At 42.6% G+C, this 21,296-nt stretch overlaps 1 protein-coding gene and 1 long non-coding RNA gene across 5 annotated transcripts in view; one reads left to right on the top strand and one right to left on the bottom strand.

Annotated features, from left to right (window-relative positions):
- Positions 1-21,296, top strand: part of NOL4 (nucleolar protein 4) — a 196,952-nt gene that overhangs the window by 49,224 nt on the left and 126,432 nt on the right. For all 4 annotated transcript variants that reach the window (XM_030011980.2, XM_030011982.2, XM_030011981.2 and 1 more), the window contains exon 5: positions 1,933-2,065. In XM_030011980.2, the coding sequence (XP_029867840.1) occupies positions 1,933-2,065 (133 nt within the window). The remainder of the gene's footprint in view (positions 1-1,932; positions 2,066-21,296) is intronic.
- Positions 314-19,705, bottom strand: LOC121233251. Its single transcript, XR_005932227.1, has 3 exons — positions 19,656-19,705; positions 9,250-9,255; positions 314-323 (listed from the first exon to the last, which is right to left on the bottom strand). It is a non-coding gene; the product is annotated as an uncharacterized LOC121233251 (long non-coding RNA).

Consider the following 21,296-nt stretch of genomic DNA (forward strand, 5'->3'; position numbering starts at 1 on the left):
TACACAGGTTGGGGAGCGAGGTGGAGATATTCTGCACAGTGCTGTAGGCAAACACAGGCCTGCCCATGTGTGTTGTTTTATACCTATGCTAGCGCTGGATAGCCAGAGCTCCTTTTCTGGGAGCCCATACGGGTTGCCTAACCCCAGAACTGGAAAACGTAAGCTGCTGCTTGCTGGTTCCCACAGGATTCAATGAGAAATACTGCTGTGTCTTAACAGAGGCCCAGCCTTCCAGAAGGTCTGGGGGAGTTTGTGTTCTGATCTTACTCTTTGAACAAGCAGTGTGCATTTTCCCTAAACCTCAGAACCAGCTCAGCATGTGCCTTGGCCCCCTCTCCCTGGGGCAGGAGGCTAGTGGGCACCATGGTTCTTGTGTGAGGGCAGGGTTCAGGTATTTGCTGCTGCTGTACCTGGGGTGCTCCCACCTTATCTGAGCAAGGCAGACAGGTGCCCACTAGAGAAGATCTCAGTCTTCTGTTTAGTGCTTTACAAAACTTTGAGAACAAAGTATATTTGTTTCGTTATTTGTCATTGTCCTGGTGTGACAGTGCAAAACAGCATCGCCATGCGCGTTGTCCCACTCTCACTCCTGAATGGCATTTGGCAGTACTTCATCCCAGTTTAACAAGAGTCGTGACTGCAGGGAACTTGCCTTCCGAAAATGAGAGAAATGCCCCTGGAAGCTGGAAACATCACTGAGACCCAAGAGAGGAATTGATTTAAAGGCCAAGCACTCAGAAAGAAGAAAGCAGCTACATTAGTATCTGTAGAAACCAGTTCACAACAAGTATACAGCAAATCATATTCTAAAGATTGCTGTTTTTCTGGGTCAATTCTGGTGAGCAACCCAGAAAAATAGTCAGAATCCTGTCAGTTCCCACCCCCCCCCAAAAAAAAATTATATTAATTAGAAAAGTATTTTAAACTGATCTTCAGGGAATACAAAATTATTTGTCATATTTTTCTCTGTGTTCTTTAAAATGCTTTTCTTCATAACAGGAGTAATTATCTCAGAAAAATTGTTACTGAAAATATATCACCTTAGGTTTGTATGTTGCCTCAGCAGCTTACAGAGCAAGACTTGTGGTTGCTTAATTTTTAATCCATGAGTGGACGCATGAACTTCAGTGGGACTGAAACAAGTGAAGTTAAACACGTACGTGAATGTTTGCTGGACTAGGTCCAAAACTGTTTTGCTTTTATAAATGGGGACAAAATATTTGATTGGGACTTTTACTTTTTGCCCTCTGCTATCGTCCCTAGTAGATGCTTTGTAATTAGACTTGATGGATAAATCATATTAAAGATGTATAAGGTAGAATAAATTTGAAGTGATTCTCATGTGATTATATTACTTTGGTTTGCCACTGACTGTCATTTGAACATGCTCAGAACTTTTATAAGCTTTATCATTTTCATAGATGCTTCTTTAAGCACAGTAGCAGTGTAAGGGTGACATCATGTCAAGGGAATTTGGTGGTGGATTCTTATTAGGTCAAGCGGCCATTCGGAAATATCTTACTGTGAGTGGTCATCATGGGGTTACTGACCTTGCTTGGGAAAGGTATAGGATTCAGATAGGGAATGTGGAGAGCTCTCCTCAACCAAATTTGAATAACAAGGACTTGGTATGGGGTCTCTACTTACTAGCCCTCTTTTGCAAAATACTAGGGAAGCAGTTACAAGTGTGCGGTAATGGAGTATCCTCATAGTTGAACAAATTGCATTTGTCAGATTATCATACCACATAAACACTGTGTTTTCCTTGCTCTTCTTCATGTGCTCTGCTTGTTTGCTTATATACACAAAGATTTAGCGTGATTACACCCCGCTCCAGGTGTGAGTGAAACAAATGGGAACGAGTGAACTGCACATATAATGTGAACAGCATACGATGTTTTCTGACATGTCTCTGAAACTTTCCGTTTGCAGGATGAAAGCTCTATAGAAAGTGATGAGTTTGATATGAGTGACTCAACTAGGATGTCAGCTGTGAACTCTGACCTCAGCTCAAATCTGGAAGAGAGAATGCAAAGTCCTCAGAACCTCCAGGGCCAGCAGGATGGTAAGGCTCTCGTTTCATACAGAAAATGTGGTATTGCCTTGTCTTTTTCCCATTCTGTGCCTTCATTTAGTACCTGCTGTGTCCTTTTCTTCATAATGTGTTTCATTAGGTAATTTGAAATGTATGTTACCTATGTCTCAGCATGAAGAGGATGAAGTTGGGTTTTTCTGCAGGTTAATTTATTTGTTGCTTAGGCAACAGGCGAGTGCTTAGACCACTATACATTAGGTATTATTATTTTACTATTTTTATATACATAGTGTGACCATACACAGGCATAAAAGGAAATGAAACTCAAACCTTTCTGAAGCAACGCAGAAGGCTGAGAAAGTTGTTTTTACTGGTTGAAATCAGGGAGAGGGGTGTGACAGAAGCATGGTTATTTGAGAGGTAGGAATTGGGATGTGATATTCAGAAGAAAGGATGAAAAAGACAAACTCTGATAGGGAAATAGAGGTAAAAGAAGAGAAAACAGAACAAGCAGCATTGTAAATTTGAATGTTAATTATTTCTAGGTTAGTTACAACACAAAGCTAATTTGTTGGTGAAAGAGATGGAAGTTTTACTTTGCATAGAAGATGCATAGATGTGTATGTACTCTTTGATTTCAGCCCGTGTTATGGAACAAGTTAGATGGGCCTGGTTTGGAATGAACTTTCTCCTTGCCTATGGAGCTCACAAAGAGCCTGCCCACTACAGGCTGTGACAGTGGCTCATGTGTGGCACATGAATGCGCGACACCCAAAGTGCAGGTCCATTCTATTGCTGTTAGAAACAACACATTGGTATTCTGTACTTGTTACGCTGTAATTTCCTGATCACGTGTGCCAATTCAGAAGCGCTTCTTATATTTCTCCTGAACACTAAATATATGGGATTTGACAGTTAAGCTGGATTCTTTCCACTTTATGCATCATGGTCAATTGCTAGCTGGTAGGCTATTTAGGTGAGAAAGGGTGTGCTGCGTAGTGGCTGATAGCATCTGGTGATGGGTAGGACCTTCTGCTGTGTTGCTCTCCAGACATATAAAGGAGGAGAATATCTATGATAATTTGGTAGGCCAGATTCTAACCACAGCTGCCTTTTGCCTGAGTGTCCTCAAGCTATCACAAAATTTGTGCAACTTTTGACTTAATTTCTGTGTATGTTCACTAAAGGAGCAGTTCTGATGCACAAGATGTAGGGAAAGTCAGTTCCCTTTCCTGTTGAAGTTTGACTTTTCAAGGCTAATATATTACAATAATACTGCTAAGTTTGAGTTTTCAGGGATACTTTGGAAGGTGCCATTTTTAATGTATCATCTGGCTTTCAGTGCAAAACCGTGCTTTAGAGGTTTTTGCTTACCTATATACTCAATCTGTTTCACATATATAGAATGTTTCTTAACAGTAATTGTGTGCATGTGTATGTCTGAAATAAAAAGTATAGCTCAGTACAGTAACCTATGAAGAAATGCCTGTTGTACATGTCTTAATACCTGCCGAAACCAGATTGATGTGCCACATCTAATCATATTAGAAGATAAGTACGAATGATACAACGCTGCAAATCTGTCACTTGCTATTTAAAATGTATGGGAAAAAAATGCACTGTGGTCTTTGAATTGCAGGTAGTGTGATCTTACAGAATTGCTTTAAATCTCTCAGCTTTCCTTCTCTTCCTCCCAGATGGTACTTGCTCACCTTCCTAAGGCAATCCTATTTTTTGCTGCATCTTCTGCTAAAGCATCTGCTGATACAGAGATTTGAAATAGCAGCTCTTCCTGCTTCATGGTTTTCCTGTGCTAGCTGTTGTCAGGTAGCGAACCTGAGTGTAGCTAGTTATAGCAACAGTGCTTTTTCAGATATGGGAGAAGAGGCTGAAGGAGCAATGGAAAGATGTTAGAGAAGGGGAGGAAAAGAAGAATGATAGGAGAGGGCAGGAAACAGAAGATTGGAAGAAAATAATGAACACAGAGATAGAGGGTTGGAAGCAGGAACAGGAAGGAGGGAAGACAAAAGGGAACTTAAATGAACTTAGCAGTACAATCCCTTTTGCTGTCATAGCCTTCACCGTAAAATTTTACAAATTTAATACTTAATTACAGCACACGCATACCAAAACCATCACCAAAGCATGAATTTGTGTGTCTAAAGTGATTCCTGCCCCCTTCCCTCAAACATTCTATATGTCCATGACAGTTTATGTCAGCCACCACATTCAGTCTACAGATAAAGACACTTGACATTTAGCTCATTTGAAATGTCTTTGCTGCATTCTGGCAGGTGAAAACTTACTGCTGTGTAAGGTTGCCTGTGCACACATGGTTGGGAATGGTATCTGAAGTGGAATGGGACAGCACAGGTCTCCTGCTGCCCCAAGCATGCCCTCATTGGGAGAATGATTTGCTAATGGGAATCATTAGGAAAACTGCTGCCTGGGGTGCATTAGTGACAGCTCCAGTGTACATAAAGGTGATGTGTTCTATCACTTTGCTTAGCTGGCTTTCCATGTGAGGTGGCATGAGAATATTTTGGGACATCTATTATTTTTTTTCCATGGATTTCAACTGATTTGGTACTAGCATATCAACAGAGTCCGTGTACCCTAGAGGAATGTAATAGTGAGCTGGGCCATGCTACTGGGGGAAAGATGGAGGCTCCTCTTCCAGTTCAGTTTATCAGAGCATAGTGGAATGCTGACACTATCTACATAAAAGGAATAAGATGCTTTCATACCCTCTTCCATTGAGGCTATACCTGCATCATATTTAGATAGGTATTTGGCTTTGGGACTCCATTGCAGAGCTCATACTAGAAAATTTGACTGAGGTTTCTCAATATCTTCCAGTCTAGTACGCTGTGTTCTGCTTCTCATGGTTAGGTTGTTTGAACCTAAAGAGCATAAAGGCAAATATGAGAGCAATCTACAGTATCAGCTGAAAGCAATAGACTTCTTCACCCAGAAATGTCATGGTAGGTAGGAAAAATGCTGAGAAGAAAGGCACAGAGAGGGAAGGTATTTCCTCGCAGTAGATGGGTGCTGGTACAATACAAAAGTGCTGGTCTCTGCAAATGTACTGACGCTTCATAAGACTCCTTGTATAAAGCATATTAGGTTGAGAGGGAACAGGGAATTAAGGAAGAAATGAAAAGTGGGAAGAGTTGGTGAATTGCATCCATAGTACTGAAGTTGCCAGAATACTATGAAGGACAGTTCCCACTATAAATTAGCCTTTGTACACTTTTAAATAACAGGGCCTTGAGTCACACCTGCTGGTGAATGGCTGAAAATAGCATCCTGAGCACCTGCAGGGCTGCTGCAACGATGGGGGAGGAGTTGGAAAAGAGCTGCTGCTCTTCCCTGGGGAGTTAGAAAAGGAAAGCAGCTCTAATTTTCAATTGGTTCATTCCCCAGCTGGGAATGGGGTAGGGCTATCTGGTTACCAGTGCCTCAGAGCTGCTTTCCCTAGCAGCCAGCTGGATAATAGGGCTGCAAATTGCTGGTATGTTCCTTTCTCTTTTGCACCCCCTCCCCTTGCTTGCCCCTATTTTCTTCCTTCCCTATACATGCTACAGCTCCCTTGTCCTAAGCTGGTTCTTTGGAGTGAGCCCTGCATACCACTCACCTGTGGGCAAAGCTCCCACTTGAGAGCTGTCTATAATTCTCCTTTCTCCTAATAACGCTCTAGGGACTCTGATGTTGCTGGATCAACCCCTTTTGCCCTGGTCTCAGACCACAGACAGCAGGCAAGGTTTGCGCACTGAGTTGGAAATAAAGGAGCTTGTCTTTTTTTTAATTAGTGCTTCAACCTGTACAAAAATGATTTTTGTAGTGAAAACTGACCTCTAGATAGGTCTGTCACAGGGGCAACAAGAGCTGCTACCCTGAGGGAAAATGGGACTCTTGTTGCCCTTGCCTGTTAGCTGGAGCCCTGTGCAGAACAGCTGAGTGTGTTTGCTCCCTTACTGTGGTGGCTCATTAGTTACTAAGTGTCGTGGTTTAACCCCAGCCAGCAACTAAGCATCGCCCAGCTGCTCGCTCACTTCCCCCCTACCCAGTGGGGTGGGGCAGAGAATCAGGAAAAAAAAGGTAAAACCTGTGGGTTGAGAGAAGAACAGTTTAATAGGACAGAAAGGAAGAAACTAATAATGATAGTAATAACAATAATAAAATGACAATAATAGTAATAAAAGGATTGGAATATACAAGTGATGCACAAGGCAATTGCTCACCGACCAATGCCCAGTTAGTTCCCGAGCAGCGATCCCCCCCAGGCCAACTCCCCCCAGTTTATATACTGGGCATGACATCACATGGTATGGAATACCCCTTTGGCCAGTTTGAGTCAGCTGTCCTGGCTGTGTCCCCTCCCAACTTCTTGTGCCCCTCCAGCTTTCTCACTAGCTGGGCATGAGAAGCTGAAAAATCCTTGACTTAGTCTAAACGCTACTTAGCCACAACTGAAAGCATCAGTGTGTTATCAAAATTCTTCTTATAACCCAAAACATAACACTATACCAGCTATTAGAAATAAAATTAACTCTATCCCAGCTGAAACCAGGACACCAAGAAATGAGAGAGGTGTAGGGGGATGCTCTGATTAGAGGAAATTAAGAACATGCACAACTCTAGAAGTAATGAGAGTTAGGTATAAATTTTATGTTGAATTTTGTTTTTGTTTTTCACTATGTGAGCTATCAAATAAAAATCAGGGATGAGACTATTTGACTGTAACTCAGTGCAAGATGCAGAATTCATTTATTTTCAGTATTTCTCACTGTACTGAGGTACACCAAAACATACCAGTGTTTTGTCTGGATTTGGGTGGAGGGACTATGTTCTTTTCAATCTAGTTTTTAGAAAATGATAGTTACATGTTTGTACGTATTTAAATAGAACTCCCCCTCACAGGCACTGTATGGAGACTGTGCTTATAGCAACTAGGTATGACAAAATATGTCACCATTCAACCTTTGATGGGGGTTGTGCTATCATCTTAGATGTGGAGATTACTGATAAGCTTTTCCTGGTTGTATTTTTTCCAGTTTATAGAAAATTGAGCAATAGTACTGTAATTCAATGGAGGACTATGCCTTCAAGTAGTTTGTGGTCATTTGGATGGTGCCAGTTCTCTTTGCCTGGCATGTTCAAGTTGCCAGGCTTTCCACAAGATAGATGTAGGAGATGTGGTTGTTCACATTGACTATTCCCTTCACTCATTTGGTATTTGTGGTAGATACAAGTATTGGAGTCAGTCATCTAAATACCCATTTTCTGCATTGAAGCTATAATCTTTACTCAACAGCTTCACCTGAAACAAGTAACATCAGCTGATTAAGTTGTCAAAACTGTGTTTGTGCAAGGGAGCAGAGCTTGCTGTTCCCATGGTTGCTGCTGGTTTGTTCACTCTGAACTGAGTCCAAGCCATTGGTGACATGGCAGACCATTTAAAATTACATTTGAGCTGGGGCCAGGAGAGCTGACTGAATTTTGTGATATATTCAGACCTTCTAGTCTTTGTTAAGCCAGTGAAACTTGAAACATTTTGGGCAATAATCTCACTTCTTATGACTAAGGAGGAAACAATAAATACCAGTCTTCTGAAAGAGATCTAAGATACCTGTCTGTCTCATGGCAGTGGAAAAGAAGAGAGGAGTACGGTAACATCCAGGCAACGCTAGCAATACAGCACCTTATGCATAGTCTTTTGTGATCTTGCTGTAATTTCCCTGAAGGGAAAAGCCCACCTGTATGAACGGGTTTTACCTTTCCCCTATCTTGGGAGAAAGAGCAGAGACAGCACAGGCTGAATGAGGGCAACAACCGCATCCCAAAGACAAGGGCAGAGACAAGCTGGCAAGAGAGAATGAGGAAGGTCTCTGCTTTGGCTGCCCAGCAATCTGTTCTGAGGATAAGCAAAGGTCTCCTGTCTCTGCAGCTGTCGATCTGCCACCTTTTGCAAGCACCAGCTTCATTACTGAATAAAGCAAAAGACAGCACAGTCACACATGCATGTTTCTGAGTAAGCCTATGGGCTGCACTGAAGCGTTATCTTGCACATGTCAAAATCACAAAGGTTTCTTTAGACAGGGGGTTAGTTATAATATATTGCTCTATCTGAGAAAATTAGTATCGTCTTCTTCACCTAACCAGAGTTAAAGCGGATCTGAGAACCTGGCATATAGTACTAGTATTATTTTGCTTCAGTGGAGCTACACCTGGGGTGATTTGGCCCATCAGATTTGCTTTGATGTAATATTATTTGCATAAACCAATACATTTAAGAAAGAGGAAGAAAATGGTGAAACAAGGACAGAAAGCCAGAGTTGTGGAAATCTTGTTTCAGTGGGATTTTAATGGCTTCTTTAGAGATGATACCTTATTAATGCAAAAGGCACTACGAGTGACACTCTAATGCCACTTGAGCAGTGTTAATGATGTCAGTGATAATGCAACGTACTGAGCCTGGCCAAGAGCTTGAAATGTTGGTGCAGCTACGTTAGAAACTTTCAGTCCTTAACATCATTAAGGAGAGCTGGGTGGGATTTTCAGCAAATCAGGTATTTTAATGTACTGGCTGCTGACGAGGCAGCTGGTATGTGCATTGTCATCAGAATACTGAGCTGATATATGAGATATTTCTACTGTACGATGGATGAAAATCTTCCTTTGACTCTCTGTACAACTCAAATTTAGTAAGAATTAAGCATCAGTGTTTCTCCATGGAGAGCAGTCCTTCCTTACTCCAGATTAATGGAAGGAACTTTCAGGACTTCACTAACTCAGTGGACCTGCCTAATCAGACAAGGGTCTCAAACCAGGCTGTGGACATGAGCACCCCTCTCACTGAAGTGTAGCAAATGGAGTACTTTTACAACTGACTCTTTTAATATGTAGAGTTACTTTATTTTCATTTGCTAGTTGCAAGCATCTTGTAAGTTGGCTGTGCTGAATGTCTCCCCTCTGCTCCATTTTACTTCTGTGTGTCTTCTCTCATCTTTTGATGACTTGTGTTCTTTTTCTTTGATATGTCTTTGTTTTTTATCTTATACTGTAATTTGCTTTGGAGACTAAAATATTATTAAACATGAATTATGCATTGAGCAGACTCTCTGCTAGAGTCTGACTGGTCTGTTGCAACCAGAGAACAATCCCATTTCCTGCGCCACCCTCCCAGCTGCACAACTGTCACTTTCTATTACACTTGCCTTGAACAATTGAGTGTGGCTTGTAATGACAATAATTGCCTCAAAATTGTTTGTCATGTTTGCCTTGTTAGCAACAAACTACTAACTGTTGGTTACAATCAAATTCTCAGCTATTACTCCATAATTACATCAGGGAATACTTGCAGCCAATAATAGCTGAGAAATCAGAATTATCTTTTTACAAGGAACTCTAAAATGCTTGCAGACCATTCGCTATTCACAGCCCTTCTTTTTTACATCAGTAATCTAGTGGTAAGTGAAGCCTACCCCTGCGTAAAAGGCTAGCTGCAGACTTGCATTCTTTTGCACCTTCAAAACAGGTCTGCGGGTTGCATCAGTGTTGTACAGGTCCTCTATCAGTGGGCATTTCACTTTGGCGATAATACTAACAAACCAAGCTATCTTTTCCTTGCGCAGGTACTGAAGGGAGCCAATTTGCCTTTGATTTCAGTGTGCAAGCCCTTGTAACTAAGCTTAGTGGGATTTCTGAAAGCATGGGTTTGGTTTTGGTTGACTTTGCTCTGCTCTTTTCCCTTATCTTAGTATCTTTCAGGCTTTTTCCTCCCATTTCTCTGTAACATCAAAATTAAGGAGGGGTATTCTGGTATAGGGATTTAGTTTTGCTTTCCAGTACAGGCACTTTACCCAGTTTATCCTTTTGTGTGTACCAGTTGACTTTAGCAGGACCTATGTGCACAGATTGCTTAATTTAATTTGATCTAATTCCTTACAGTATAGGTAGAGGTTTTTTTCCTAACTACTGTTAAAATGTATGCTAGGTATTGACTCCACTTTTTTTTGCTATTATGTTTGATATTGAATAACATAATAGAACATTTTTATTTCAGTAAAAGGCATGTAAAATAATGTGTTTTAAAGAAAATTAAATTTAGCCATTAGTTCTTCACTGTGTTATATTTTAATTAGGGAAGCTATTAATTTTTTTTTTCTGAACAGGAAATTCCCTGGAGACACTGGGCTGTCTTGTGAAAGTTTTGGCTTTTTTTTAATGGAAATTTCTTTAAAGTGTTTCTTGTTTGATAAAATATTTTTAATACTGAATGTTTAAAATTAGGAGTAATTTTTTAACCAAATGCAAATACTTTGATTACAAAAGGAAAGTAGTACTTTTTCAGCACTATAGAGTTTTGTAATATTTTAACACATAGGAAGTGGTTCTGAGATCTGTGAAGCGGTGTTTTCAAATAGTTGATTTAATGTTGCCCAATAGTAACCATATTTGTTATTCTGAGGCAGAGGGATGTGCTATCTCTGGCACTTCCTAATAACAGGATGGAAGAAATTATATAATCATTCTGAAAGGTTCAGGGTAGGATGAAACTCCAGTAGTGTCCTCCAAGTATTCGTGAATACTGTTAGCCTGATTATTGTGAGAAAGATGGAAGGGATGGTTTGCATGTTGACTGGAGGCAGAAAAATACAACAATTGCATTTAGCATCAACACAAACTAAAATACAGCCAGGCTCTTTTGCAAGTTTATTTAGCACTTGATGACTGGTTAACAGCTTGCTGGGAGACATGTGAGGCTGAAGCAGTCTCTCCACTGCTGCCTGCCAGGTGGGCACTGACCAGTGCTGGTTGCTGAAGGAGCACCCTTCCAGAGAGACAAACAGATTTTAGTAGCAACTCAAACCCACTCTGGGAAAAGAAGAGGAGGAGCACACCCTATTTAGTTGCCTTTGTGGGCTGTACTGTGTGTGATGCTGAGAAACCAATCCAGAGCCTCAGTTGTAAGGGTTGGCATTACCATTAGCATAAATTCAGATAAAAGCTAATGTAAAGGAAGAATCTAAATTTATATAATACACAATTTTCACACTTAGGTGCACAGAAATGAAGAGAAATTGATGCCTTGGGTCAGCCTCAAGCTTTTCTCCATTTCCATCAGATAACAACTCATTAGTGTGCTAGTCTTGCAGCTGAAATGTGGTTTTCCAGCAGAAATAGTGCCCTGAAATCAGTGCCTACTGCAGAAGTTCCTGGTTATGGGGATAGTTGCATCTTTATGTCTTAAGTCCTTCCTCACTGCTTCAGTTTCATTTCAGAGTTTTTACAAGCCTGCTTTCTTGTGAAATGAATCAAGGAGTCAGCTTAATGCATCTCCGAGAGAGCTAGTGACTGCTTCTACCGAACTTCTAGCAGTCCTGATGTCTGTGTGCTTTACTGGGTAGACTTCTTCCCTAAGAAGGTAGAGTGATCCTTGTTAATAACCATCCCAGATCCCTGCTATAAACAAACTGTTAAACTTGTGTAAAAGGAATAGTTACTTCTGACTGGAAGGTGGAGTTCAAACCTCTGTGTCTAGCTTTTCGTACTCTGAAACTTGGATTTCACATAAGCATAGACATTGGCATGGAGACTTAAATGAGATCATAAACCAGAATAAAGCATGTGGTTCACTAGCAGCTTTTAAATAAAGCAACAGTAATAGGTACTTTAGGGCAATAATTGATTAGAAAATTTGGTTTTGTGCTTTGAGAAACACTATGATAAAACCATGATATCAACAGACTAGTCTAAATTCTTAGGAGCGATAATTGCTATTACTGCTTTGATGGGAAAAGAAATTGGGAGATACAGACAGGAAATAGGTTTGGTTTTCTTCTCTGCAAAGAAAACAAAATACAGAGATGACATTTCAGTTACACAAAGTTACTGTTCCAAGAGGAACCAAAACATGAAGTGTACTAAAATTGTAATGATTTAATTGGTAAAGACATGCGGTGCGTTTGTTACGTCACACTGTTTAAGCATCTCTGGGATGGTTATTCTGAAGGCAGCTGATGCTGCAGCCTGTCAAAGAGAGGATGAAGAGACAGAACTACAAAACTTGAGAACTTTTAATGCAAATTACCTGCAATGGGAGAAATAGGCCTTCTGCAAGAGGAGGTGGTACAAATATTGAGAGCAGCCAGGTGGTCTAAAGAGGCAGAAAGTAAATGGAAGCAACCAGTGCTGTCAAATCTCTTTTAAGAGGACTCCTTGTATGTGTATGAAGAATCGATAGATAATCTTTGAATAGTTTACAGGTCTGTATACATCTTCGTTACCAAAGAAAGCTATGATTTCTATCTGTCCAAAAGCAATTGGTAACTTTTAAAAAATATCCCTCTTAGTTAACTGTCGAAGGACTGTATTTTTATGAAAAGTTTCAAAGAACTGTGAGATTTAGTGACTTGGCTTTTGGAAATCATATTCATCATGATTGTGTCCAAAATATATAGGTGCAATTAAAATCTTACTAAAATCAGTTATAAGAATTTCTATAAACTCCAGTGGAGACAAGGTTTCATCCTTCATGTTTTCGTAAGAGGTTCTGGGCAGTTGAACTGATCCTGAAGTAGTTAATGTGGGTGCTGAAATTGCTACTGGTTCTTCAGTTAAACCATCAGTGCAGTTTATGCAGAGATGATAAGTTTAATTCAGTGAGTTAGCCAAGCTCTGTCTGTGTTCCTGTATCTTCCTTTCTTCTTTCTGCTACATTTTTGTGATCTGTACTAGTTATGTGTGCTCTCTAGGAACTGTGCATCTTTGATTCCTGGATCAGACTATAATCCCAGGTTATTCCTGTACATCTGTAGTCACAGACTTCCAGTTGCGCACATTGTTATCTCCTGCAAATATGCCCTATTTTAATTAAAAGTATGGTTGTTGTAAAGCCTGTTAGAAAGGACAAATATTTTTCTGTTCTCTGAATCAGCTACTCAGCAGCATGCTTCCATTCAGTCCCTGGGGAAAAAAAAAAGGCCTAAAATGATTGCTTACTCAAGGAGGTGGGGAAATGGTGGTGACAGCATTAAAAAGCATGTGGTATGGGTGGATTTCGAAGAGTAAGATGACAACCTGGACAAGTTCTCCACAGTGATTTAAGAAAGAGGGTTCTGTGGCGATTCTTGAACTTAATTCTGTCTGTTAGCATTGTAAAGTGCTGATTTCAATAGAAGCTTACTTAAATCAGCTTTGCAAAGGAGAGGGTAGACATGGTAAAATAATTATTTTTTCTCAGAAACAATTCTTCACCACCTAAGAAATTGTGTACGCTCCTAGCCTTCTAGCCTCTTACAGGCAGATCCAACACCGCCATGGCCATGCAGAAGAACAGGTTCCTTTCAGAAGAGCTTCTACTGTACGGATAATTGACTTGGATGGGTAGTGGTAGCTTTTTAGTCTTTTTTTCTGTTTCTTGGACCCCCTTCCAGCATACTACCTGGTTTTGAGTAGTCCAGTTGGTAGTCTGTGGGGCAGTTCTGTTCTATGGATGGCTTTTTTTTTCCAGGATGGCTTTGATGCCTTCTAGGGCATCTGCTGTTTTTATAGATGCTGGGTATGAGCCTCTGTGAGTAGAATAGGATGCTGCGATGTGGCTTCAGTGGGGAGAACAACTGGGGTGTCCCAAATCAGGCACATGGCCCACCAAACTGCCATACTGTAATAGAAAAAAAGCCCATTGCTTCTTAGGTGAAGTTATGCAAGGACCTTGTGTAACAGATGAGCTGGCTAACACCTGAACAGACTGCTTAGTAAGACCCCAAACCTAACTGACCATCAAGTACACATGTATGATGGAGAGGGCAGCTGTTAGCAGTACCAATATCTGTTTTTTTTTCTTTCTATACAGATAGAAGGGAAATAACTATTTGGTTTTTAAACTCTTCCTGCCCTGCAGAGTAAATTTCTCTGAATAATAATGAGTTTCTTTAAAGATATTCCTGTCTTGTGGGTCAGGAAGAAATCTAGTCTCCTATACTGTCTACCTCTTGGGAATACTGCAATTATCTATACTTTCAACCTGAATGAAGAAATGAGGAGAAAACCACTCTCCTGACTCCATTATTTCTGCTGAGAGTGAAAAGTGTCCCCCTTCAGCACCCTTCAAGGCAGGAAAATTTTACTTACTCTGGTTTCCTATGTGAGTATGTGGTGGATGCCTTACCATTTGTTTCTCCCTGGCTGTGCATGCAGATGTGAACAGAAATCAGTTCTGAGGAAAGATCCAGAGAGTAGAGGGTTATGAAGGCTGCTTAGGGAGTAACAGAAATTGAGCTTGCCAACTTGACAAGGTTATTTTTCCAGCAGCATTTATTAAAAATAAAGTTAGAACTGAGTTGTATGTTCGCCCTTTTGTATATTTCATTACACAGTATGGAACAAGCACAAAGCTAATTCAAGTGGACACAGAAGTATCTACTAATAAGAATAGATTTTCTGTTTGTATGTTTCATAACCATATTTATAAATCTATATTTCTCTTACCACATGTATCTCTTTCTATAGTTATCTAAGTAAACTGAAAACTCCTCACTGAAGGGAGGCAGAGCTTTGTGTCATGGGAATCTGTTATTAAGCAGATTAATACATTTTCCTGTGCTCTAATTAGAGACCGTCTCGGAGAGTTCAGAAATACCATGGGCCTGAATTTCTGGAAGAGCCAATTCTGTGAAGGCTAAATCCAACCAGACCAGTATAGAATCATAGAATGGTTTGGGTTGGAAGGGACCTTTAAAGGTCATCAACTAGTCCAACCCTCCTGGAATGAGCAGGGACATCTTCAACTAGATCAGGTTGCTCAAAGCCCCATCCAACCTCACCTTGAATGTTTCCAGGGATGGGGCACCTACAACCTCCCTGGGCAACCTGTTCCAGTGTTTCACCACCCTCATTGTGAGAAATTTCTTCCTTACATCTAGTCTGAATCTACCCTCCCTTAGTTTAAACCCCTTGTCCTGTCACTATGGGCCCTATTAAAAAGTCTGTCCCCATCTTTCATATAAGCCCCCTTTAAGTATTGAAAGGCTGCATAAGATCTCCCAGGGACCTTCTCTTCTCCAGGCTGAACAACTTGAACTCTCTCAGCCTGTCTTCATAGGAGAGCTGTTCCATCCCTCTGATCATTTTTGTGGCCCTCCTCTGGAGTGGCTCCAACATGTCCATGTCTTTCCTGTGCTGAGGACTCCAGAGATGGATGCAGTACTCCAGGTTGGGTCTCAGCAGAGTGGAGTAGAGGGGCAGAATTGCCTCTCTTGTCCTGCTGGCCATGCTTTGTTTGATGCAGCCTAGGATATGGTTGGCTTTCTGGGCTGCGAGTGCACACTGTCAACTCATGTCCAGTTTTTCATCTACCAGTACCCCCAATTCCTTCTCTGCAGGGCTGCTCTCAATCCCTTCATCCCCCAGCCTGTATTGATACCAGGACCTTGCACTTGGCTTGTTGAACCTCATGACGTTCACATGGGCCCACTTCTCCAGCTTGTCCAGGTCCATCTGGATGGCATCCTCTCCCTCAAGGTGTGTCAGCTGTATCACTCAGCTTGATGTCATCTGCAAATTTGCTGAGGGTGCACTTGATCCCACTATGTCATTGATGAAGATATTAAACAGTACTGGTCCCAGTACTACTACTATATGAACTTCTGAGGGACACCACTCATCACTGATCTCCATCTGGACACTGAGCCATTGACCACTACTCTCTGGATGTGACTATCCAGCCAATTCCTCATCCACTGAATAGTCCAGCCATCAGATCCCTATCTCTCCAATTTAGAGAGAAGGATATTGTAGGGGACTGTGTCAAAGGCCTTACAGAAGTCCAGATAGATGACATCTGTAGCTCCCCTTTTGTCTACTGATGTATTCACTCCATCATAGAAGGCTCCTAGGTTGGTCAGGCAGGACTTGCCCAAGGTGAAGCCATGCTGGCTGTCTTGAATCACCTCCCTGTCCTCCATGTGCCTTAGCATAGCTGCTAGGAGGATCTGTTCCATGATCTTCCAAGGCACAGAGGTGAGACTGACGGGTCGGTAGCTCCCAGGGTCCTCCTTTCTACCCTTTTTAAAAATGGGTGCAATGTTTCCCTTTTTCCAGTCTCTGGGGACTTCACCTGACAGCCATGACTTTTCAAATATCATGGAGAGTGGCCTGGCAACTACACCAGCCAATTCCCTCAGGACTCTGGGATGCGTCTCATCAGGTCCCTTAGACTTATGTACGTTCAGGTTCCTCAGGTGGTCACGAACCTGATCTTCTCTTGCAGTGGCAGGGACTTTGCTCCCTGGTCCTTGTCTTGTGGTCCATCCACTCGAGAGGTGTGGGAAGAGAGATTGCCCATGAAGACTGAGGCAAAAAAGTTGTTGACTACCTCAGCCTTCTCCTCATCTGTTGTTACCAGTTTGCCAGTCTTGTTCATCGGGGGAGGTACACTTTCTTTGACCTTCCTTTTCTGGCTGACATACCTATAGAAGCTCTTATTATTCTTTGCACCCCTTGCCACATTCAGCTCCATCCATGCCTTGGCCTTCCTGACTCCATCCCTACACAATCAGGCAGCGTCCTTATACTCTACTTGGGATACTTGTCCCTGATTCCACTGCCTGTGCATTTCCTTCTTGCCCTTTAGTTTGACCAGCAGGTCTTGACTCATCCGTGCCAGTGTCTTGCCTTCCTTGCCTGATTTCTTACACCTGGGGATGGAGAGCTCTTGCACTCTATGGAAAGCATCCTTAAAGATCTGCCAGCTCTGTTCTGCTCCCTTGTCCCTGAGGGCAGTTTCCCAGGGTGTCCTATTGACTAATTCCTTCAACAGCTGCAAGTTTGCTTTCCTAAAAGACTTTACTCTTTGCTTGTCCCACTTCCCTCAGGCCTGCAAACTCCACCAGTGTGTGGAGCCCAGGCTGCCTCCAATCTCAATGTCACCCATTAGCTCACTTGTGTTGGTGACCAAGAGGTCCAGTATCGCATCCCCTTTGGTAGGGGTATCTATTACCTGACTTAAGAAGTTGTCCTCAACGCATGCCAGGAGTCTCCTGGATTGCCTACAGCTTGCCGTGCTACTTTTCCAGCAGATGCCAGGGTGGTTGAAGTCCCCCAGCGTGACGAGAGCCTGTGAGTGCAATGCCTCCTGTAGCTGGAGTAAAGGTTGCTTCACCAATAGGCTCCCCTTGATCGGGTGGCCTGTAGTAGACACGAACGACAAGGTTCCCTTTGTTGCCTTGGTCTCTAATTCTTACCCATAAGCTTTCAACCTGCTTGTGGCTATTCATCAGAGATGGCTCTTCACAATCTATCCATTTCTTGATGTGGAGGGCAACCCCTTCACCTCTCCTTCCTCCCCTGTCCCTTCTGAACACCCTGTAGCCATTGATAGCTGCACTGCAGTCATGGGATTCGTCCCACCAAGTTTCACCAATGGCAACTAGGTTGTAGCTTTCTAGCAGCATGGTGGCCTCCAACTCCTCCTGTTTGTTGCCTATGCTGCGTGCATTGGTGTAGGGGCACTTCAGCTGGGCTGTTGGCCGTGTCGCCTTCCTAGAGGAACACCCCTTAATTCCTTTGAGGTATTTCACTGGTGTTTCCTTGTTGGCTTGTACTACCTCAGGAGCCCCTGACTCATCTCCGTAAGGCTTCAGGTGTGCTCTAGTGTACCCAGCAAGTCTCAGAGCAACAGGCTGAGTGCTCTCACTAGCACCCTGTCCCTCTAACCTTGGCGTGTCATCCCACAGCTTGTCACGGGTGAGTCTGATATTATCCCCCTCCCTCTTCATGTCTAGTTTAAAGTTGTGCTAGTGAGCCCCACTAGCTTGTGAGGAAAGACCCTCTTCTCCCTTTGAGAAAGGTATATCCCATCTGACACCAGCAGGCCTGGTGCCGTGTGGGCCATCCCATTATTGAAAACCCCAAAACTGTGGCAGTGACACCAGCCACAGAGCCATGTATTAATAGACTGGGTGCATCTGTTTCTTCCAATGTCGCTGCCTGCATCTCGAAGGAGAGAGGAAAAAATTACCTGTACTCCTAATTCCCTTACCAACCGTCCCAAGGCCCTGAAGTCTCTTTTGATTGCCCTTGGACTACATGTTGTGGCTTTATTGCCGCCCACATGGAAGAGCAGTAATGGGTAATAGTCCAAGGGCCTTACCAGGTTAGGAAGTTTCCTAGTGATGTCCTTAACCGGGGCCCCAGGGAGGCAGCAGACTTCCCTAAGAGGAGGGTCTGTCTGGCATATTGGACCCTCTGTTCGTCTCAGAAGGGAGTCACAACTATAACCCATTTTTTCTTCCTCGTGGAGGTGGTCATGATATGGGGGTAGGCCTTTCTGACCTTGGCAACACCTCTGGTGTAGATAGACCATCATCCACATCATCCATTGACTGACCTTCCACATCCAGAACCTCATACTTGTTGTATAGAGGCACCTGGGAAGGTGAGGTGGGCAAGGAGCGGGTTCGCCTGCCACCCCGAGCATGGAATTGCCTCCTTTCACCCTTTCCTTTAAGCTATTGCCTTCTGCCTGGTGGTGGGAGGATACAGGATCCTCTTGGTGTTGTGTTTTTTCTGGTGGATGTTCCTGTTTCTGTCTCAGGGAGGGCAGAGAATGGTTCTACCAGTCTACCTCTTTCTTAGAGGTATATATTCCAATACCTTCTGAAGCTCCAAGGCAAAAAAAAAGAGTTTACATCTCTTTCTTGTTGTTTTGGTGTGGGTGAAAAAGGTTTTGTTTGAGTGTATTTCAAACAAATCACAAGGTGTGTGCCATCTGAGCCAGCTTGTGTTTTCCTGTTCAACAGGAGCAACAGCAAGAAACAGTGATGTCAGTGTCTGTAGCTCCTATCAGAATATTACAGGTTATATCTGAGGGGCAGCAGTAACTCTTAACAGCTTAGCAGCACATTCTTCTTTCAGTGAAGCAACATAAAAAATACATTTGCATGGCTGTCTCTTGTAGAAGCAGGTTCCATATATATTAGAATATATTCCATATATTAGACAGAACATATATATAAAAATAAAAAAACCCTATAGTGAAGCTCTTTCTATACTTCAAAGCGTTTTCCTGATACAGGACAGTGCCCATCTTAGGGGCTTCCTCAGAGCTGTTTCCAGTGGTGCTTTGCAGGGCAGGTCAGAGATTGAGGGGAGAACATAAAGCTGGTGTGGTGTTGGTGAGTAAATGGTCTCCTGAGGCCTCTTCTTTAGGTGGTTTCATTCTTAAGTACATTGAGTTACAGTCAATGGCTCAATGTCCAAGTGGAAACCAGTAACAAGGGGTGTTTCTCAAGGGTCCATACTGGGACCAGTACTATTTAGTATCTTTGTCAATGACATAGTGGGATTGAGTGCACCCTCAGTGAGTTTGCAGATGACATCAAGCTGAATGGTGCAGTTGATTCGCTAGAGGGAAGGGATGCCAGAGGGACCTTGATAGTCTTGAGAAGTGGACCCATACAAGCCTCATGAAGTTCAACAAGGTCTAGTGCAAGGTCCTGCACCTGGGTTGGGACAATTCCCAGCATCAATACAGACTGAATTAATTGAGAGTGGAGAAGGAATTGGGGATACTGGTGGATGAAAAATTGGGCATGAGCTAGTGATGTGTGATGACAGCCGAGAAAGCCAATCGTATCCTGGACTACATCAAAAGAAGCGTGGCCAGCAGGTCAAGGTGATTCTCCCTCTCTACTCTGCTCTGCTGAGACCCCACCTGGATTACTGCATCCATCTCTGGAGTCCTCAGCACAGGAAAGACATGGACCTGTTGGAGTAGGTCCAGATGAGGGCCATGAAAGCGGCCAGAGGGATGGAACACCTCTCCTATGAAGACAGGCTGAGAGAGTTGGGGTTGTTCAGCCTGGAGAAGAGAAGGGTCTGGGGAGATCTTAATGCAACTTTTCAATATATAAAGGGGACTTATAGTAAAGATGGAGAGAGACTTTTTAACAAGGCCTGTAGTGACAGGACAAGGGCAGTGGTTTGAAGCTGAAAGAGGGTAAGTTTTATACTGGACATAAGGAAGAAATTTTTTACGACGAGGGTAGTGAGACGCTGGAACAGGTTGCCCAGAGAAGTTGTGGGTGCCCCATCGTTGGAAATGTTTGAGGTCAGGTTGGACGGGGCTTTGAGCAACCTGATCTAGCTGAAGATGTCCCTGCTCATGGCAGGGGGGATTGAACTAGATGATCTTTAAAGGTCTCTTCCAACTCAAACCACCCTATGATTCTGTGATTCTGGTAATCAAGGTGAGAACTCATACACTCCAGCTTATAAGGCCTGTGTCAGAAAAAGAAAGGAGATTTCTGGGTCGTTACAGGTGGCAGATTATTTATTTTTGCTGCCATGGCTGTTTGGGCAGCCAATAACATAGAATCTTGAAAGGTCCCAAAACTGAAGAGTGGGTTGATTAATTTAAAGCTAGATGTTGTTGTTACTGGAAGATGATCAGGAGGCACTTCCTTCTTTCTACCACCTTTCATTTGTCCACCTTCATTGTGAAAAGGCTTTTTTCCTGCTATCACCTAAACATCCAGACAGCTGGAGAAAGAGATGGATTGTGGAGTGAAAAGCTTTGTGCATTGGTGTCAAAGTGATAAGAAACATTTTTTTCCACAGGTTCATGTAGTTATTGGGGAAGAACACTGGGGCTTTTTTTGTCTCTAAGGTGTGGATTTTGGCAGGAGAGAAACAGTTTTCGTAATGATCCTTAGTTCTCAGTCTAAGAAGTCTGAAATATTTCTCCTCAATACTTCACACTTGGTTTTTTGCCAGCTGAATCTATGTCATATGAGGGGAGAATGGTAGTAAAGGAAGGGGTGCTGGCGGTTGAAAGGCATGTACTTCCATGAGAATGGACTGGAGTAGAGCAAATAAAAAGGTAAGCTATCTTCATGCTGATTTCTGGCTTGGATTCTGAGTATGAGAAGAGAAAGTCAGTTTTAGCAGCAAGGAAAAACAGTTTTCCAAAGAGTTGTCTGGCAGACAGGAAGAGAGGCAGTAGCGAGGGGCTTGGCAGAGGCATAAGTGGTAGTTAGACCTCTAACTCCTGCAGAGAGGTAGCAGAAGAGAGAGCACTCTTCTGCCATTTGTGCCTTTGAAAGTACTGCTCTTGGTGAAGGTTTGCAAGTTCTCTTCTAGTCACTCCACAAAGCAGCTGTTTAAAAGAGTGTTACTTGCCAGTGTGTGAAAGGAAAATGTCAGTGCAGGCAAATTTAGATGTCTTGCATCATATTCTCAGTGGGCCTACAATGGT

The sequence above is a fragment of the Aquila chrysaetos genome, chromosome 4 (assembly GCF_900496995.4).
Source record: "Aquila chrysaetos chrysaetos chromosome 4, bAquChr1.4, whole genome shotgun sequence".
Taxonomy (NCBI): domain Eukaryota; kingdom Metazoa; phylum Chordata; class Aves; order Accipitriformes; family Accipitridae; genus Aquila; species Aquila chrysaetos.